Here is a 13,432-nt window from a genome sequence, read left to right on the forward strand (position 1 = left end):
TTGGGGGCATCACAGTATTTTATTTTGGATGAATCATAGTTTAACCTAACATTGGATATTTGTTTCCAACTCTTTACTGTTATAAACAATGCATCCAGGGACTTCCCTGGTGGTCCAGTGGTTAAGAGTAAGCCTGCTAATGCAGGGGATATGGGTTCAATCCCTGGTCCAGGAAGATTCCACATGCTGTGGGGCAACTAAAGCCATGTGCCACAAATACTGAGCCTGCACTCTGGAAAATGTGAGCTGCAACTGTTGAGTCTGCATGCCACAACTACAGAAGCCTATGTGCCTTTAGAGCCTGTGTTCTGCAATGAGAGAAGCCACTACAATGAGAAGCCTGCACACCACAACTAGAGAAAGCCTGTGCACAACAACAAAGACTCAGTGCAGTTAAAAATAAAACAATAAAATAAAAATAAAAAAATTTTTTAATGCATACATTTTTGAAGACATAAAAGATTCTTAAGATAAACCCCTGGAAGTGAAATTAGTGGGTCAGAGGGCTATGCATTTTAAGACATATATTGTACTTCCCTCCAGAAAAGTCATAAAAATGTGTTCTGCCATCTTCAGAATATAAGATTGCCTGTTTTTCCAAACCCTTACCAAAAGTAAATATTATTTTTAAAAGGTCAGTAGTCCTTGTACATGATGAAATCCTTTCCGTCACACAAACTGCTCAGTCTCTTTAGCCTAAATCAGCTCTAAGTGGTCTTAAGGTATCTGAGAAGGTAGGATGGGTGGGGGAGGGAGAGGGGGGCAGAGAGAGAGAGAGAGAGGAAGAGGGAGAGAAAGAGAGAGCTGATATCCTTCTAAGTAGGAGAGTCATTTGTAATGAAAGATTGCTAAGAAATGTTTTTATCCCTTAATTTACTTCTGGGATCCCATATCTCCAGGGCAACAGGGTAACTTGCTGATGGAAAGCCCTTCCATTTTCACACATGTGGTTAGAGGATAAGTTCATTTCTTTCTTTTTTTTTTCTTCTTTCAGAATGTCAGAGCTATAAGAGCCCTTAATAGTCAATCAGTACAATCCTTCATTTCAAAGAATGTGAAAATGAGATGGAGAAGGGGAGAAACTTGCTCAAGATCCCACAGGAAATCAGTGGCAGAGCCAATGGCTAAACAAAATTACTAAGTTCTATTTTTGCTCTGTGACTCTTCACTTAGAACCATATCTAGAAACCATAGAAACTCGTCTTCACCCAACATACTTTTCTAAACCTGATACTTCAAGGGCAGAATAGAGAGAATAACTGCTTTTGCATTTATATTTATGCTTGGTCTGTTTCAAGGACGTGGGCAAATGGCATTCTTTTTCCCATTAAATGAGGCAGATAATACAAGTGGTTGAATGTGGTTTTGGTTCACAGGTACAAAAGGCCTCCAGAGAAATCCAAAAACCAGAAAAGACATAGCCTGAGAGGTACCAGTACTGACTTGTATCATCTACATTTCTCTTGGAAAGATAAAGAAGCCACTAATTAATATAGAGATGCTGGGGTTTGATGAATGTATATAACATCCACAACAGAAGGCAAACTGGGAATCGGAATATGGGAGAACTATCAGAATAAAAATAGATCATTATGCATAGACACCTGTGGAGTTGGCTACAGAATGGTTGATGGGTTGGGTCAATTCATAGAGGGCTTGGTATGTTCCAAATACACACCCCAAAAGGCCCAGGATGCTGATCATGATGTCCTTCACAATGGTGATACAGTTCATGTCTTCAGGGTAAAAGGTGATGAGCTCCAGGAAGGGAGGGATGATGAGGGCCAGGGCACTGCTGCTCACGGAGCCCACTAGGGAGATGACCAGGTCCAGGCGGGGGATGAGGATGGCTGAGACACCTGAGGGGGGGAGAAGAGGTTTAGAATCATGGAATGTTCCTTCAGGAAGAGAGCCCAGAAACAAACCATTTATTTGGAGCCTTATAATTCCCAGATGCCTGAGACACCCTCTGGAGAGGTGAGAAAGGAGCTCATTGTACACTTGAGCAGCAGATCAAGCACTGTGGCTCTGGACTTCCACATCTGTTTTAACACCAATGTACATGCTCTCCTTTCATGCTTTATCTATTGAGTTTTTCCACATATAATATTTATTGATAAGGATTCTCTATCACCCATCTGTAATGGTCTTATCATTGCAGAGTTGGGGAAGTCTAGAACTCTAGAAGGAATGGGTCATGTCCAAGGTCACATAGAGCTGAGATGAGAATCCAGTGAAATGCCCAATATAAGGCCCTTTCTACCCTACTAGACTGCCTCTAATGTAAGTGAAAGAACTTGGTACACTGTAGGTGTTTGATAAATGCTTGACCCATACTCAGATACCGCATCTACAGTCAAGTTGTACTGATTGACACAATACAGTCACTGTCTAGAAGCAAGGATGGATAAGCAATAAGATACGGCTCTGCTGCTGTCAGGATCTCAGCCACTGGTTTTCCTACTCTTAAAAGGAACCTGATAATAAAGGAAGACATAGAACATGCAGACAGCATTAGGTGGCTCACTCACTTTCTCTTCTCTTCCCATTAATGCTCTTGGATTTCCATATTTTATAAATACAATGATCATGTATCATGGATTTTTTTGGGGGGTCCAATTTTGATAATATTTGAATGAAGAAATATATATATTAATAATTTATGTGATTTAACTTTACACAGCCATATGATTTTCCTATGAATAAATTAAGAAAAACCTCTTATGGGAAGCACTCAGACTAGCTTGCTGGTTCTTAAAGAAAACAACACCTCTTTTTGAAGCTGCTCCAGCGCATCTAATCAAAGAACGAGACAGACTCATAGACTTTTACGGTTGAGAATCCATCACCTCTCTGATGGGATGATCCTCGTCCGCAGCGCTTCTTCATTAGATATTTAATAAGTTGCTTACTGGAGGAGGTACAGAGAAGTCAGTGTTTGTTCTTTAGAAGAGCTCATGCAGATAGCACAGAGAGAAGACATGCTCACAGAAAGCTATTATGTAATGTGGAGTGAAGGAGTGCTCTAGAAGGGTCAGATCTGGTCATGCTAACCCATTGCTCAGGGCCCATCCATGGCTCCCCACTGCCTGATCTCCTTAGCACAAGGTCCCTTAGGACTTGGATCTGCTTTGTGTCTTATCCTCCCTTATGCTTTCAGTTCTCCAAAGAGGCCATATATCAGTACTGTCCTCCAATCTTTGCATACCCTGCTCCCTGTACATGGTACATTCTCCACTCCTCCCTGCCTCTTAATTATCTTTAGGTCTTAACTGAAATATTACTCCAGTGGAGAGGACTTCCTGACCTGGCTCAGGCTAAGTTATAGCACCTTCTCAGGTGCTCTTAGAGCAGCCTCCTCTTACAGTCTTAAATATCATCTGGTACATCACTGTGTACCATCTTCACGTTCACCACAATGTGCTATAATTGTTTCCCTGCATATATTTCCCACTCAAATCCTAAGCGTCATGAGGGCAGGAACCATGTCTTTTTCATGATTCATTATTGTATCCCCTGAAAGGCTGCAGTCCCTGGGGTCGCTGAGGATCGGACAAAACTGAGCGACTTCACTTTCACTTTCATGCATTGGAGAAGGAAATGGCAACCCACTCCAGTGTTCTTGCCTGGAGAATCCCAGGGACGGGGGAGCCTAGTGGGCTGCCGTCTCTGGGGTCACACAGAGTCAAACACGACTGAAGCGACTTAGCAGCAGCAGCAGCAGCACCTAGCACAATGTCAGGCACATAGTAGGTAATTATGATTGCTGAATAAGTGAAGGATAACTGAATTGACAGATGAGTAAGCGAGGAAGAAGAGGTCTTTCAGTGCAGAACAGAAGCAGCACATGTCATTGAAAGTCAGCTGTCTCCAGTGATGCTCTTTCCCTCTCAAGTGGCCTGAACTACTCAGTGCTCCTCTTCAATGGACACCTTTCCTACTGGGAATGACCTCAATACAATACACTTACAGGTTCCTGATGTCTTGGTACAGACTGGGAACCTTCTGTAACGCCTTTAAGCCAAGCAGGTGTGCTGTTTCTGCTTCCAGAATTCCAGTTACAGGGAGTACAGCATCTGGCAGTTTACTGTTGGGTCTGCTCCAAGCCTTACACACTTTCTTCTGACCATGAACTGAGACGGGATTGCCTCAACTGCAAATACAGAGTACTGGAGACTTTAAGACGAAATTTACTCTTTCTCTCTTGCACAATAATCCTACAGTTGTTTGAGATACAGATACAGAATGTACCCAAGCCTTTGTTTCTCCAGGCAAAACCTCCCTAGTTCTTTCCTTTATTCCTCACAGGCCACCATTTTAAATTTTCTTAGAGAAAGCGTTTCCCAGCCCTATTCACAATGTTTCCCAAACATCTACAATGGCACCTGATATCAAATGAATGAGGAAATGAATGAATAGAAGAAGAAAGGGAGGGATGAGGGAAGGGAGGAGAAAATGACGTCCAAGATTTTAACAAAGCAGCCCTTTGAGGTTCTTCCTATAGTTAAACACCACCTTAACAGGACTTCACATTGATTTCTGATAGGAAGGAATATGGCACAGTGGAAAACACAGACTTCGGTGCCACACAACCTGCATCCAAATCTCAACTGTGTCACTTGGCAGCTATATGATGTGAGCATGCTACTTCATTTCCTGGGTCACAGTTCCTTCAGCTGGTAATGTTACATAGTTAGGCTGTCCTAGTATTACATAATCTCAGTGTTGTGCCTGACATATAGGAGGCATATAGGAATGAATAAATGACACTTCTTTCTCCCACAAACCAGGTATGTGTAGATAGTAGAGATTACTGTAACATTTACTCTGTGACAGTTCTGTTAACCCATTTTTCAGCTGGAAACTTGAGGCTCAGGGAGGCAAAATATGTTGCTTGGCTGGTGGCCGAGCCAGCGATAGTGGGGTAGTTGTCAGTGTGGCTCCAAGCCACAGCACTGGGCAAAGAGAGCCCTTTCGTCCTACTCACAGGTCAGACAGACCAAGGCTGTGCGGACAGACAGGTCTGCAAACAGCGCCCAGCTCTCTGACACCTGGGAGATGATGATGGGGATGATGATCTCAGCTGGGACATGGAACTGGAGGGCATAGGTGAAGAAGATGCCAATGGAGTACATCAGCTTGACTGACTGGTACAACCTGTAGAGACAGAAACACAGCACATGAAATTCGATGTGGCTCCAAGGCAGGGCCATGCAGGATTTGCTCACTGCTTGGAAGCTGAGATTGTTAAATTACATCACTACCTAACTTCCACTGACTCAGCCTGACTTGTCATTAGAGCCACTTGGGAAGTTTATTGAAAGTGCACATTCTTGGAGATTCTCATTTAATAGGCTTGTAACTCAGGAATCTGTGCCTTCTTTTTTCTTCTGTTTTTTTTTTTTTTAAGGTATATCTGCATAGAATAAAGTTCACAGTACAAAGATCATATTCCCTCCCACCTTTGATTCCCAGTCTCCAGTTCTTCCCTCCACAGGCAATTCCTCTAACTATTTTCTTGAAGCCCCTCCAGAAATACTGTAGATACAAACTTATACAGAATGTAGGTACACATACAGAAGCACCCTTTATGTACCACTGATTTTCTTTTGTTCATTAAAAATTTCTTAGATATTGTTCCCCATCAGTACACATATATCTGGCTCTTCTATTTAAAAGCTGCTGATATTCCAATTGCATGGATATACTATAATTTGTTTAATTTTTAAGATATTTTTATTGGAGTATAGTTGATTTACAATGTTGCTTTAGTTTCAGGTATATAGCAAAGTGGATAAGGTATATATATATATATATATACATATCCCCTCTTTTTTTTTTTTTAGATTCTTTTCCCATATAGGCCATTACAGAGTATTGAATTGAGTTCTCAGTGCTGTAAAGCAGGTTCTTACTAGTTATCTATTTTTATAATCTTTAACTGCTCCCCAATTAATAGACATTTAGATTTTTCCTAATCATCTGTCAGTAAACAATGCAGCAAAGAATATGCTTGTACATATACCTATGCACATATAGTATACAACCCCAGATGTAAAACTGCTGAGTAAAAGTATATGTGATTTAACATTTTGATAACTCTCATAAAAGGGAACCCTCACACATTGTTGTAAATTGATGCAGCTACTGTGGAAAGCAGTATACCAATTCCTTATAAAACTAAAAACAGAACTACCATATGACTCAGTAATTCCACTCCTGGGTATGTAACTGAAAAAAATTAATACTCTGATTCAAAAAGATATATGCACTCCCATGTTTGTGTGAAAGTTGCTCAGTTGTATCCAACTCTTTGCAACCCCACGGACTATACAAGCCAGAATACTGGAGTGGATAGCCTTTCCCTTCCCAAATCAGGGCTCGAACCCAGGTCTCTTGCATTGCTGGCAGATTCTTTACCAGCTGAGCCACAGGGGAAACCCCTATGTTTATCACAGCATTATTTACAATTGCCAAGATATGGAAGCATCAGATGAAAAGATAAAGAAGACATGGTTTATGTATATAATGGAATGCTGTGCTGGGCTTAGCTGCTCAGTCATGTCTAACTCTTTGTGACCCCATGGACTGCAGCCTGTCAGGCACCTCTGTCCATGGGATTCTCCAGACAAGAGTACTGGAGTGGGTTGCCATGCTCTCTTCCAGTGGATCTTCCCAAACCAGGGATTGAATCCAGGCCTCCTGCACTGCAGGTGGATCTGAGCCACCAGGGAAGCCCAACAATACTGGAGTGGGTAGCCTATCTGTTCTCCACGGGTTCTTCTGACCCAGGAATCTATCCAGGGCCTCTTGCATTGCAGGCAGATTCTTTACCAGCTGAGTTACCAGGGAAGCCCATAATGGAATGCTACTCAACCATAAAGAAGAATGAAATTCTGCCATTTGCAACAGTGTGGATGGACTTGGAGGGTATTATGCTAAAGCGAAATAAGTTAGAGAAAGACAAATACTGCACCAGTTCAGTTCAGTTGCTCAGTCGTGTCCTACTCTTTGAGACCCCATGAATTGCAGCATGCCAGGCCTCCCTGTCCATCACCATCTCCCAGAGTTCACTCAGACTCACGTCCATCGAGTCAGTGATGCCATCCAGCCATCTCATCCTCTGTCGTCCCCTTCTCCTTCTGCCCCCAATCCCTCCCAGCATCAGAGTCTTTTCCAGTGAGTCAACTCTTCCCATGAGGTGGCCAAAGTACTGGAGTTTCAGCTTCAATATCAGTCCTTCCAATGAACACCCAGGACTGATCTCCTTTAGAATGGACTGGTTGGATCTCCTTGCAGTCCAAGGGACTCTCAAGAGTCTTCTCCAACACCACAGTTCAAAAGCATCAATTCCTCGGCCCTCAGCTTGCTTCACAGTCCAACTCTCATATCCATACATGACTACTGGAAAAAACCTGCCTCTTGAGAAATCTGTATGCAGGTCAGGAAGCAACAGTTAAAACTGGACATGGAACAACAGATTGGTTCCAAATTTGTACGTATGTCAAGGCTGTATATTGTCACCCTGCTTATTTAACTTATATGCAGAGTACATCATGAGAAGCGCTGGACTGGAAGAAACACAAGCTGGAATCAAGATTGCCGGGAGAAATATCAATAACCTCAGATATGCAGATGACACCACCCTTATGGCAGAAAGTGAAGAGGAACTAAAAGCCTCTTGATGAAAGTGAAAGAGGAGAGTGAAAAAGTTGGCTTAAAGCTCAACATTCAGAAAACTAAGATCATGGCACCTGGTCCCATCACTTCATGGGAAATAGATGGGGAAACAGTGGAAACAGTGTCAGACTTTATTTTTCTGGGCTCCAAAATCACTGCAGATGGTGACTGCAGCCATGAAATTAAAAGACACTGACTCCTTGGAAGGAAAATTATGACCAACCTAGATAGCATATTCAAAAGCAGAGACATTATTTTGCCAACAAAGGTCTGTCTAGTCAAGGCTATGGTTTTTCCAGTGGTCATGTATGGATATGAGAGTTGGACTGTGAAGCAAGCTGAGTGCCGAGGAATTGATGCTTTTGAACTGTAGCATTGGATAAGACACTTGAGAATTCCTTGGACTGCAAGGAGATCCAACCAGTCCATCGTAAAGGAGACCAGTCCTGGGTGTTCATCGGAAGGACTGATATTGAAGCTGAAACTCCAATACTTTGGCCACCTCATGCGAAGAGCTGACTCACTGGAAAAGACTCTGATGCTGGGAGGGATTGGGGGCAGGAGGAGAAGGGGACGACAGAAGATGAGATGGCTGGATGGCATCACTGACTCGATGGACATGAGTTTGAGTAAACTCGGAGTTGGTGATGGACAGGGAGGCTTGGTGTGCTGCAATTCATGGGGTCGCAAAGAGTCAGACACGACTGGGCAACTGAACTGAACTGAACTGATGTTATACACTGGAAACTTATGCAACATTGTACATCAACCATACCTCAATAAAAAGAAATAAAAAATAAAATTTTGATAGCTTTCGACGTATTGCTCATTTGTTGTCCGAGCACAATGCAGTGCTCCATCCTTGGAAAAACACAGTGTGTGAACACATGCTGGTTTGTGCCACTGTGTTTTGTAAAACTGACATTTCTATTATTAGAAGAGAGACAGGGCAATTTTTCAAATATATAAATTGTTATTTTTGTTTTAATTTGCCTGTGAACTATTTGTTCACACCCATTACTTCTTCATCTTTTGCTTATTCCTTCTTTAAGGCTCTTCTGGAGAATTTCATCACCAGCCAGGCTCAGAGAAGGTGTGAGGTCCTTATGACACCTGATGCCCATTTTTTCCAGCTGATATCCCAGAAGGAAAGTGCCCTGTCCAAGGTAGTGGCAAACCAAATTCCCCAGAATAAGAACAGCATACTAAGTTGATATCTTACTGGTATAAAATAAGTCACAATTTCAAGGAAATTCCACATTAATTATCTCATCCAGTCATTACCACAACACAGTGAAATGGGTAGGACTGGTGATATTTTTCTCATTTTACCGCTGTGGCTTCATGGGAAATGAACCACCCTCCCGCCTCCCCCACCCCGACCCTCCACCCCTCCGACTCGCCCCCCTCCTCCCCCACGGACCACCCCCCCCCCCTCATTCTACTGACTTCCAAAAGACCAAGGCTGTGGGGGAGAGTAACAATGATAGTAGCTAATACTCAGTGAGCACTTACTGCACACCAGACACTTTTCTAAGCGTTTTATGTATTTGAAGCCAATTTGCCCTCACAGTCACTCCCTAAGAGACAGTGTGGCAGTCATTTGAGCTGCTTAGCTGCTCACCAAATACCTCCGAGTCTTCCAGATACATGGCAGAATTTCACTTCCGTGTCCTCTGGAGTGAGGCATGGTCACTTGCTTTGATTGATGAAGTGTGAACAGAAGAGACAGGTCACTTCCAGAGAAATTTTAGGGCCTTCATGGTGAAGGGTGTGATTCAATGTGCTCTTTGCCATGGCAACCAATGAAGTTTCAGGGAGTGGCTGGTTGATCAGTCTGGGTCTTAAAAGTTGGGATGGTGCAGAGCTGAGCCCCAGCCATCGCATAATGGACATGTAGAATGAGCATACAGTTAAACATTTGTGTGTGTTCAGCCACTGAGATTCTGGAGTGGTTTATTTTGTTTATTACCAGAGCATAACCTATCCTGACTGATACAAATAGGCAAGAATATTACCCTTATTTTACTGAGGATGGAAATGAGGTCTGCAAGATTAGGTAGCTTGTTCAAGGTCACATGAGAACCAGGATCAAATCCCATTGCTCAGATGTAGAATCTATGCTCTTAAACACTTGGTTCTACTGACAGCTTAGTCATTCTGCACCTACTACTGCCAGAATAAGGACAATGGCTAATACTCGGTGAATGCTATACAGCAGTGCCCCAGATGTTTCTTGGATGAATGAATGAATGAGTAAATGAATGAATGATTAATGCAAGAACTTCAGTCAAAGTTCCAAGTGGGGCACAGCAATGGCAGTCTAGGCCCGTTTCTGGAATTGGGGACCTAAGTAGTTGTCCATACACAGGACCCTCAATCACTACTTCAGTTATACTTTTTGTTGTTGCTGTTTCTGTTCCCTAAGCCCTCCCATTTCATTCCTGTTTGAAAGCCTTTGAACCACAAAGTCAGACAGAATTCAGTTTCAACTTCTCATGAACAACATGAACTGGGAAAGTTACTTACAGCCTTTTCACATATCAACTTCTTCACCTAATTCAATGGAGTTGATAATAATAATGCTAACCCATAGGGCTGTTGAGAGAATTAAATGAGATGATACACAATGCCTGGATTATTAAATGTACCTGTTATTATAACACAGATACTAGCAGTCAATATTTTGTTGTTGATAATGACTCAAGGATGCCCCATTCTGCTGCTGAGGCTCAGACTCTGTGACTCCCCTCCTCTTCCCCCCAGTCCCAGATGGGCAGGGACGTACCAGCAATTGGGCAGGTTGAGGGTGATGCTGGCCTGGGTGTTCGACCCAAACTTCATGTAGCCCAGTGTCCCCAGGCAGATGTAGAGGACGATGACAAGGGACATCCCCAAGTACAGAACAAAGGAAAACTGCTGTGGATGCTTCATCTGGTTTTTGAGAGGCAGAACCTGGAGGTGAAAGGAGGTTAAGAAAGAAACGGCAGAAGGAGAGAACGCAGGTTTCCTCTCAAGGCCGGACACCCTTCTCCAGGTGGCCCAGAGTCAGGAAGGGTCCACATGCCCTTTCATCTCCTCCCACATTTTCTATAGCCAAGAGTGCCTCGTCTTCAAGGCTTGGTGTGAGGTACAGAGCAGGTGGCATCCTCCAAGTGGGGACTGACTTTCCCTTCTGCCATGAGATCATATTCTGCATTTTTCATAAGTACTACTATTTAGACACCTGGAACAAAGACTGGCTTCCATAGAGAGAACTGGGGACTCTCAAATTCCACACCCATCCTACCATGCCGACGCCTTCAAATGTGAAGATGGCTGTACCAAAGAACAGTAAGAAGGTCTTCCAGCTTGCCATCAAGGGTAGATTCCTGGGATCTGGAATCTCCTAAAAGGAAGAAGAAGGGCATTGGTTTTTCCAAGGCATAGAAGTCACCCCAAATCTGGTAGAGAGTTAGGCTTGCCTGACGTCAACAGAGAGTATTAGAAGCACCCATGAGAGATCTAAAGCTGAGTCAGCCTTCTCCACTTTTAAAAAAGTTACTTCTTTTACACATAGCATACAATTTACCATGTTAAACATCTTGAGTATACAATTCAGTGGCATTAAGAACATTCACACTGTTGTACAATCATCACCAATTCCATCTCCAGAACATTATCATCATTCCCAGCTGAAACTGTGCACCCATTAAATAATAACTCCCTATTACCCAGCCCCCCTGGAAATGCCTATTTGACTTTCTGTCTCTAAATTTGATTGTTCTAGGTACCTCATATAAGTGAACTCATATAATACTTCTCTTTTTGTGATTGACTTATTTCACTAAGCATAGTGTCCTCAAGGTTCATCCATGTTGTAACATGGATCAGAATTTTACTCCTTTCCAAGGCATACATTATATGTGTTTAATTTTGATTTACCACATCTTTACATGGCAAAAGGAACCCAGGGAGGAGAAGGAATTGCCCAAGGCCACTCTACCAGTCGGTGGCACAGTCCAGATATGAATTCAGGTCCTGTGTTTTCCAGTCCTCTAACACTTCTTTCCCATCACTTCTCTCAGAGCTGTGAAGTACTGGCACAGCAGCTACCACCGATCGAGAAGGAATGATTATTTTAATAAGATTCCTGTGGGCAGAATAATGTCCACATCATAATCCCTGGAACCTTGAGTATGTTACATTACTTGGCAAGAGAGAATTAAGTTTCTAGACTGAATTAAGGCAGCTAATCAGCTAAATTTAGTAAGAGATTAGCCTGGATTATCTGGGTGGGCTTGGTGTAATCACTGCTGCTAAGTCACTTCAGTTGTGTCTGACTCTGTGCGACCCCAGAGACGGCAGCCCACCAGGCTCCCCTGTCCCTGGGATTCTCCAGGAAAGAACACTGGAGTGGGTTGCCATTTCCTTCTCCAATGCATGAAAGTGAAAAGTGAAAGTGAAAGTGAAGTCTTGTGACCCCATGGACTGCAGCCCACCAGGTTCCTCCGTCCATGGGATTTTCCAGGCAAGAGTACTGGAGTGGGGTGCCATTGCCTTCTCCGGTGTAATCACAAGGGTCTTTTAAAGTGGAAGAGGGAATCAGGAGAGAACCAGAGAGACGGCAGCATGAGAAAGACACGGCCTGACAGTGCTGGCTTTGAAGAGGGAAGTGGGCCATGAGCCAAGGCCTGAGGGTGGCTTCTAAAAGCTGCAAAAGGCAAAGAAACAGATTCTCCCCACAAGCTTCCAGAAAGAAATGCAACCCTGCCAGTGAGACCTCAAGAGTTCTGAGATAATTTTGTGTTAAGTTACTAGATTTGTGGTCATTTGTCACAGCAGCAGCAGAAAACTAATATAACCCCAGAGACTTTCAAAGAAATGAAACCGTAATAGGGAATTTCACCCACTCCAGTGCTCTTGCCTGGAAAATCCCATGGGCGGACGAGCCTGGTAGGCTGCAGTCGATGGGGTCACTAAGAGTCGGACACGACTGAGGGACTTCACTTTCACTTTTTCACTTTCATGCATTGGAGAAGGAAATGGCAACGGACTCCAGTGTTCTTGCCTGGAGAATCCCAGGGATGGGGGAGCCTGGTGGGCTGCCATCTCTGGAGTCACACAGAGTCGGACACAACTGAAGCAACAATGCCAGTGGAGGTGATGGAATTCCAGTTGAGCTATTTCAAATCCTGAAAGATGATGCTGTGAAAGTGCTGCACTCAATATGCCAGCAAATTTGGAAAACTCAGCAGTGGCCACAGGACTGGAAAAGGTCAGTTTTCATTCCAATTCCAAAGAAAGGCAACGCCAAAGAATGCTCAAACTACCACACAATTGCACTCATCTCACATGCTAGTAAAGTAATGCTCAAAATTCTCCAAGCCAGGCTTCAGCAATACATGAACTGTGAACTTCCTGATGTTCAAGCTGGTTTTAGAAAAGGCAGAGGAACCAGAGATCAAATTGCCAACATCTGCTGGATCATGGAAAAAGCAAGAGAGTTCCAGAAAAACATCTATTTCTGTTTTATTGACTGTGCCAAAGCCTTTGACTGTGTGGATCACAATAAACTGTGGAAAATTCTGAAAGAGATGGGAATACAGACCACCTGACCTGCCTCTTGAGAAATCTGTATGCAGGTCAGGAAGCAACAGTTAAAACTGGACATGGAACAACAGATTGGTTCCAAATAGGAAAAGGTGTACGTCAAGGCTGTATATTGTCACCCTGCTTATTTAACTTATATGCAGAGTACATCATGAGAAGC

General features: G+C 43.2%; 1 protein-coding gene across 1 annotated transcript in view; it reads right to left on the reverse strand.

Annotated features, from left to right (window-relative positions):
* Positions 1–413: 413 nt before the first annotated feature.
* SLC36A3 (solute carrier family 36 member 3) overlaps positions 414–13,432 on the reverse strand; it is a 28,223-nt gene continuing 15,204 nt past the window's right edge. The window contains exons 7-10 of the mRNA XM_027970430.3: positions 10,970–11,068; positions 10,469–10,635; positions 4,988–5,157; positions 414–1,859 (exon numbers count right to left, since the gene is read on the reverse strand). Of these exons, the coding sequence (XP_027826231.2) occupies positions 1,591–1,859; positions 4,988–5,157; positions 10,469–10,635; positions 10,970–11,068 (705 nt within the window). The 3' untranslated portion in view covers positions 414–1,590. The remainder of the gene's footprint in view (positions 1,860–4,987; positions 5,158–10,468; positions 10,636–10,969; positions 11,069–13,432) is intronic.

The sequence above is a fragment of the Ovis aries genome, chromosome 5 (genome assembly GCF_016772045.2).
Source record: "Ovis aries strain OAR_USU_Benz2616 breed Rambouillet chromosome 5, ARS-UI_Ramb_v3.0, whole genome shotgun sequence".
NCBI lineage: Eukaryota > Metazoa > Chordata > Mammalia > Artiodactyla > Bovidae > Ovis > Ovis aries.